The 7,949-nt window shown below is 44.1% G+C and overlaps 1 protein-coding gene across 1 annotated transcript in view; it reads left to right on the top strand.

Moving 5' to 3' along the window:
• The first annotated feature begins 1,537 nt into the window (after positions 1-1,537).
• RASSF9 (Ras association domain family member 9) overlaps positions 1,538-7,949 on the top strand; it is a 74,380-nt gene continuing 67,968 nt past the window's right edge. Inside the window, exon 1 of the mRNA XM_060245152.1 lies at positions 1,538-1,804. Within this exon, the coding sequence (XP_060101135.1) occupies positions 1,758-1,804 (47 nt within the window). The 5' untranslated portion in view covers positions 1,538-1,757. The remainder of the gene's footprint in view (positions 1,805-7,949) is intronic.

Here is a 7,949-nt window from a genome sequence, read left to right as displayed (position 1 = left end):
GTGTTCGCTATGACCAGCTTGTTCTCTTGACAAAACTCTATTAGCCTTTGCCCGGCTTCATTTTGTTCTCCAAGGCCAAACTTGTCAGTTGTTCCAGTCACCTTTTGACTTCCTACTTTGGCATTCCAGTCCCCTATGATGAGGAGGACATCTTTTTTTGGTGTCAATTCTAGAAGGTGCTGTAGATCTTCATAGAACTGGTTGGGGCATAGACTTGGATTGCTGTGATATTGAATGGTTTGCCTTGGATACAGACATTCTGTCATTTTTGAGATTGTATCCCATTACTGCCTTCCTCACTCTCGTTAACTATAAAGGCCACACCATTTTTTCTACGGGACTCCTGGCCACAATAGTAGATGTAGTGATCCTCTGAGTTGAATTCACCCATTCCCGTCCATTTTATGTCGATGTTCAGTCTTGCCATCTCTTGTTTGACCACATCTAGCTTACCTTGATTCATAGATCTTACATTCCGATGCAGTATTGTTCTTTGCAGCATCAGACTGTTATTTCACCATTAGACACATCCACAGCTGAGAGTCCTTTTGGCTTTGGCCCAGCCGCTTCACTCTTTCTGTGGTTACTTGAACGCTCTTCCCCAGTAGCATATTGGGCACCTTCTGACCTGAGGGGCTCATCTTCCAGCATCATATCTTTTAGCCTTTTGTTTCTGTTCATGGGTTTTTCTTGGCAAGGATACTGGAGTGGTTTGCCATTTCCTTCTCCAGTGGATCACATTTAGTCTGAGTTCTCAGCTGTGGCCTGTCCATTTTGGGTGGCCCTGCATGGCATAGCCCACAGTTTCATTGAACTGCGCAAGCCCTTGCGCCATGACAAGGCAGGAATCAATGAGAAGGAGGTAATACATATGTTTAAAAACAGACCCACAGACACTTTCATTACAGTCTCTAGTCCTTTTTTCCAGGGACATATGAAGGGAAAGGCCTTCATACCTTCACAAGGACTAAAGACTTACTTTTTTAAAATTAAAAAAAGAAAGCTAGAAAATCAGTGAACTTGATATACAGATTGTTCGGATGATAACTTATTGCTGATTTTTAGTGACATAGTGTTTACAGCTTGCCCACACATACAAATTCCAAATGGGTTGCTATGTTAGTCTGTTGCATTAAAAAGGCAGAGGATGCACATCTGCACTCGCACAAACATTCCAGGTCTTGTATGTGGTGGTCTTTAGCCCACATTGTCACTTTCAAATCTTTCAGGCGCCACAAAACTGCTTTTTGTTTTCACCTGCGTTTCCCAATGAGCAGCTAGGGTGTAGCAAGTGGCATGGCCGGTATGATGGCTGGAGTTGGCCTCCTTCACTTGACCTTATAAACTTCCAGTGAAAGTCCCTGGCAGGTCTCCAGGTGCTCTGACATATGCCCACCACCCCTTCTCCCTTTGCTGAACCCGCACGAGGGTTTCTTCCTTACTTAGCCGCTCGGAAAGTTGAGCAAACCATTTTTCGCCACAGTCGCCAGGCTTTTTTTTTTTTTTTAAGATTTGTTTTTAGCCCTCCCCTTTTGCCTGCTCATAAACGCCTCCTTCGAGATTGCAGCTGGGCAGGAGTCCAAAAGAGCAACTAGGCAGGAGCTGAAAGTTAGCCGCGAGTTGCACAACTTCGACGCTGGGTGACTATTAACAAGCTCGAGTAGTAGCGACTCCAGCAACAGCGGGGAGACGGAGACTTACTCCAGCCTGCCCGGTTTGAAGGCTGTTGATGTTTGGCGTCAGTCCGGGGACTTACCATGGCCCCCTTTGGAAGGAATCTCTTAAAGACCCGGCACAAAACTAGGTAAGGTGGGGGGGGGGAGTTGTGTGTGTCTACGTTTTGCGGTACCTGCACCACCACAGCTGAGAAATAAGCAGCCACCTTACTGCTCCCTCCGAGGCTTTGGGGACGACTAATGATGTGGGGCGGAGGGAGGGGAACCCTCTTTTCTTCCCTTCTTACCTGCTCCTTTTCGACGCACCTGAAGTCGCTTTTTTGGACATTTTTTAAAAAAATCGGAAATAAACTTTGTTCCCCCCCCCCCCTCCCGTATGATCATGTTACGCTTCCAGCAGGCTGAATGGGATATTCCAGCGTAGAAGGTTTCGTGGCTAGGAGTGGGGCGTAATATTTTTTTAAAAGCTACAGCGCCCCTTATCTGAAAGGAAAATGAAAAGTTACTGCACACACATATGCGCTGTCTCGGTGCAAAACAGCGGGGACTGGGTGAATAGAAAGCGTTAGATGGAGTGAAGTGACTCCTAGGCACCTGATTGAGACTGGATCTGCCCTTTCTCAACTTTCTCAAAAGTTTAGTTGCTACAGAAGCTTCCAGGAATCAAATCTTCTTCTACAGGCTGCCTTCCCTCTTCCGCTGTAAGTTTTCTAGGCTAAAGGGAAACTTCGGCGCGTGTGTAGGAGGGTATAGTTTCTTTGAGTGCCGGATTTTGAACTGGTCTTCCGAATTTGTGCTGCTGCTTTGAAATTTCTGCGTGGTTGCAATTAGGGGCAACAATAAGAGCTTTTTTTTTTTTTCAAAGCCCCCCCTCCCCCAATAATTGTGCTTGCGTCTACATGTTTCCTACCAGTATTGTCAAGAGAAAATTATATGCTCTGGAATTGTGTAATTATTTTTAACTGGTAGTATGTCTTTGCATCTTAAGTGTAAGCTTCCTTGGAGGGAACATGATATTTTCCGTCTCTTAGGAAATTACAGTGTCTCAAACAAGGCGCTTGAACTTGATATGGATGGCTAAAGTGACGTTAGGAGTTCTCTTTTGTTACACCAGTTTGTACCCTTCTGATTTCTGGGATTGTGTTTACAGGTATCTTCAGCCTTTTTAAAGTAATCAACTCTTAGTTTATAGCCCCCTGAAGCAAAAACTCTGTCCCTGTCATCCCCCATTACTGTAGTATTTCCATTATGGTTATGAGTGTGTAGACTTTTCTTAAGGACTGTGCTCATGCTTGCAAATCATAAAGCCAACTAACCCGCACCAACCAAGGCCACAAATACAAAATATCTGTGGCTGATGTTATTTTAAAAATTGTGTTTGGAAACACAGCTGAAGACCAAACAGTGTTCTTTGTGAGGACTTTCTATTTATTTTAACGACTGGAGAATTATACCAGTTGCAGGAGCAGATCTAAAACTCGGAGGTAGTGGTAGAGAAAGACCCTGCAAGATTTGAAGGCCTAGACTTGGATACATCCCCATCATGCCCCCTCCTCAAGTTTTTTCTTTAAGAATATTTGTTGGGCTTTGCATATCCAGAACTGCTGGAGAAGAAAAGCAGAGGACAGCACCCCCTAAACAGCAGTTGAACTCCCTGGAAAGAGTGTTAATCAGAAAATCCTCTATGGATTTAGCTTGTTCTTACTGGTGCAGTATGGCAATTGAAGTGGTGGCAAGCAAGTCCTGGCACAGGAACAAAGGGGAGAAATTGGAAAACAGACAAAGCTATCCTTCATTACAGCCTTGGGACCAAAGGGACAATTGTGTAGTTTGCTCCTGGTGGAGATTTGTGTGCAATAATTCAAAGGCTGCCAAAAGAAATGGAAAATGGATATTGTAGATGTGAAATTCTGCAAAGAGATAGGAATAATTATCTTGTACTTTCTCTGAATGCCTGCTATTTTTGCCAGTGTATCACAAATTGTGCCCTTAGTAGGATCTGTCTGTCAAACTTTTAATTGGTACAGAAAGCAGTAGAGTGGGAATTGCAATTTCCTAGTTCTACTACTTATACTCCTGAGAGTAACAGTCCCTGCTAGGCCTTCTTGTGGATTGGAACATGCAAACACTGGCAGTAAGCTCATTTATAACTAATGCAAGCTTGCTTCTGAAGCTGGAAAACTCAAGAAACTGCTTTATAGTACTGAGTAATAATTCCTAGTAATGAATAAGAAATACAGTTTGATGTGATCTACAGTGATACAGTAAATCTACAAGATACAGTAAATCTTCAGAGTTATCTCACTATGACATGCTTAAGTTCATTAAAGGCTGCATTGTTAATTCTAATTCTAGTAAGTTTCAGTACATGAAGATAATTAATTCTAAGTAAAATATGCTGGGATCCATTCAAGTGGATGATAAGAACATAGCGGGTTGGAGCCAACCAACTTTTCAACAGCTGGTGCAAAAGGAAAGGGAGGGTGGGGTCCTTTTTGACTAACAAAAAGGTTGTGCCAGAGATCATGGACAAAAGCCATTTGAGTCTGAGGCTGCAGTAAGAACTTGAGCTGGGTGAGATTGAGTGAAAAAGCTGGCTGAACCCAACCCATATAAGAAGAGACCTACTAGATTGTGGAAGCAGTCCCGTGGCACAGAGTGGTAAAGCTGCAGTACTGCAGTCTCAGCTCTCTGCTCATGACATGAGTTTGATCCCAGCGGAAGCTGGGTTCAGGTAGCCGGCTTAAGGTTGACACAGCCTTCCATCCTTCCGAGGTCGGTAAAATGAGTACCCAGCTTGCTGGGGGGAAAGTAATGGTAAACCATCCTGTAAGAAGTCTGCCGTGAAAATGCCGTGATGCAACATCACCCCAGAGTTGGAAATTACTTGTGCTTGCACAGGGAACTACCTTTTTTACTAGATTGTAGCAAAAGGTCTATCTAGTTCAGCATTTGATTACTGTTTTGGCCTGCAGTGTTTAGAGCTCTCTTCCTGAAAGTGAAGTCTATTTGATAGATCCATTGGTCAATGTCAGTTCATCTTTGCAACCAAGGGGGTAACAGCTAGGCTATTTCATCTTGTATATAACAACCAACCTTAATGATCCATCTGGGCTTATCTTCTTAAATGCATTCCTCGCCTCTAAGGCATTGCTAACCCTCTGCACCCCTGGCTGTCTTCTGAGGAACACTGTAATTTGGATGATCATAGACTGTATTCTTTGCTTGCATGGGCTAATCAGTTAAGAATGTTTGGTTATGGAGGAGTATCCTTATTGCAGGGGACAGCACTAGGAAAAAAATAACCTTTATATTACTCTTAGTACTACAATTTTAAGGCTTTGCTCATGCATATAAAGATAAATACTGTGAAAGGTAAATTGGTTCAGATGATCAAACAAACCTAAATATAGTGTATTTGTGAAACTTTGGGGACCCAGTAAAAGAAATTCCACATGAATAAATATATAAAGAAAGGACACAAGTGAAATTTTATATGCAAAAAGAGAAGTAATATGTGCTATATGATTGCATCAAGTTTGGTTCGGAAACATGCGAGAGCTTGTGCACTAGGGAGGGATAGAGATGCCCACCACTTCTGTTTTGTTCACTTAAACCTTAACTGTATGTTGCACATAATGGTAGTGCTAGAGCCTTTTTGGAACAAAATAGCACTCCCTGTGGGACTAAACAAGGACATTTGAAACCTCATGGGAAGGGAGAAGGTGACTTAGAGGGGGAAGGGAAATCCTTTCCTCTGTCACTCCTGACTGCCCCTTCCCCCCTGAAGTGGATATTTCTGTTTGGAAAGGGTTGTCATATTATCATTGGTCATGGGGTGTGTTGTAAAAGTAGCTCTCCATTCACCTTTTTGGGGCAATACCTGCCTCCAATCCTCTCTGGCAAGGAACTGAGGAAAAAATGTCCTCAACACAGTGATGCTTTAGACTAGAGCATCACCCCAAAGTCACACATTCTTCCAAATTCTAACCTCTCCAGGCACTGCTCTCAAATCTGGCATTTGCTGAGTCAGGGTTAGAAACCTTAAGCAGAACTTAAAGAATGGAATTGGCATCCAGAATTTGTGTGAAAATGGTCCTCTAAGTGTCTGAGAGACATTTTGGGAGGGCACACTGGTTTTAACCCAAAGTAACTATCTGCTTTGTCCAGTTATTGTGCCTTGTCTACCTTAGTACAATCTTATTATTAGTATTTATTTATCTAAAACATTTCATGCCATCTTTCTTCAAAATGGGTTTCACTGTTTCTAGCCCTTTCAATGGGGGTTTAAAACCACTGCTCACTGCATTATTTTATTTAATTCAAAATGGGCTTGAGGGACAGATATTTGCCCTATAGGGGTAAATGTGTGCATTCTGGCACCTGTATTCAAAGGGGCATCTCCCTAGCACCATTTTAGATCAGGAAAGTCATGCAGGGGTGTCAGACTCATTTGTTGTGAGGGCTGGATCTGACATAAATAGGACTTCGTTGGGCAAAGCCAAGTGTATAAGAAAATATAATCCCAGGTAGCTGAGATATAAACTTTATAAAGGATATAAACTTTATATTCTATTTAACAGTCTTTGATATCTGACACCTCCCATACCTTCTCCCCCCATACCTATAAGATGCCTGCCTAAAATGAAAAGGTGGATGAATAGTGAGATTTGGTAGTGCAATTCTTTAAATAGAACATCAAGAAAAAGTACAAGAATCACAGCAGAAACTAAAAATATAAAATGCCCTGAGGCTAGGAAAGCATTAAACGACTGGGCATTGCAAGCTTCTGTCCTAGGGTTGCCAAGTCCAATTAAAGAAAAATCTGGGGACTTTGGGGGCGGAGCCAGGAGACTTTGGGGGTGGAGCCAGGAGACACTGGGGGTGGAGCCAGGAACAAGGGTGTGACAAGCATAATTGAACTCCAAGGGAGTTCTGGCCATCACATTTAAAGGGGCAGCACACCTTTTCAAATGCCTTTCTTTCATAGGAAATAATTAAGGATAGGGGCACCATCTTTTGGGGCTCATAGAATTGGACCCTCTGGTCCAATCGTTTTGAAACTTGGGGGGTATTTTGGGGAGAGGCACTAGATGCTATACTAAAAATCTGGTGCCTCTACCTCAAAAAATAGCCCCCCCAGGGCCCCCAATACCCACGGATCAATTCCCTATTATTCCCTATGGGAATCATTCTCCATAGGGAATAATAGAGTGCCCAGTAGACATTTCCCTCCCCCCCCACACACTTTCTAAAGGAAGGGAGGGCCTCCATACCAGGGAATTCCCCTCCCTCTCTCTCACACACACAAATACTTACTTGGTCTTCTTCCGGAGAACTGTGCCTGCTGAGAAAACGAAAGCAAAGAAGGGAGGAGCCATTCTCCGAAGCCCTTCCTGTTTCCTCCTTCCTGCCCAGCCTTAAAGGGACAGGGATTTTACAAACTGCTCAGGAGCTCTACAACAGGAGCTCTATAGGTATGTTCTCCCCCCCTCCACCCCCCCACCCCCCCGCTTCTCAATTTTTGAAGACCGGGAGATTAAGCTGGGAACCCAGAAGTCTCCCGCTAAAGCGGGGGGATTGGGAACCCTATTCTGTCCCCTCCCCACCAGGTCTACTCAGAGTGGCAGTGGCTCTCTAGGCTCTGTTTTTTTAAAAACAGGGCAGATTGAGATAATTTTGTTGTCCTCTTCAGCATTTGTATTGCATTGGAACCTCATATTAGGAGGGTGTGGGTGTTAAAACTAATATTTCTCTGCAAAATGGAGTTCCTTGAGTTTGTAGAACTCTGTATTTTAACTCAGGGGTGGGAAACCTTCATCCCGAGGGCCGTATGCAGTCCTCAGAGTCACTTGGTGTGGCCTTCGGGGATGGCTGGGCCGAACCAAGCCATGTGGCAGCCTCTCTGGGGCCTCGCTGGCCAGCGAGGATTGTGGGGCCTAGCTGTGCTGTGCAGCAGCCTCCCCAGGGCCCAGCAAGAATCACAGGGTCCAGATGTATTGTGTGGCAGCCTCCCTGGGGCCTGGCTGGCCGGCCAGAATTGCTACAGGGCCTGGAAAAGTTACTTTCACAGTTCAGTTTGCACTTGATTATCCCAGATGGTGTGGCCTAATATGCAAATGTGTGTGTGACCTAATACGCTAATATTAGGGGATGTGGTCTAATATGTTACTGAGTTTCTGCTGGACTTTTTTTACAAAAAAGCCCTGGACCTATGCATTTGCCTAGGGCAACAGGCCGGGTGTGTGCGTGTGTGTGCCAGATTAGGCTCTC

The sequence above is a fragment of the Heteronotia binoei genome, chromosome 8 (genome assembly GCF_032191835.1).
Source record: "Heteronotia binoei isolate CCM8104 ecotype False Entrance Well chromosome 8, APGP_CSIRO_Hbin_v1, whole genome shotgun sequence".
Lineage (NCBI taxonomy): Eukaryota > Metazoa > Chordata > Lepidosauria > Squamata > Gekkonidae > Heteronotia > Heteronotia binoei.
This window is presented reverse-complemented; position numbering and strand designations above follow the sequence as displayed.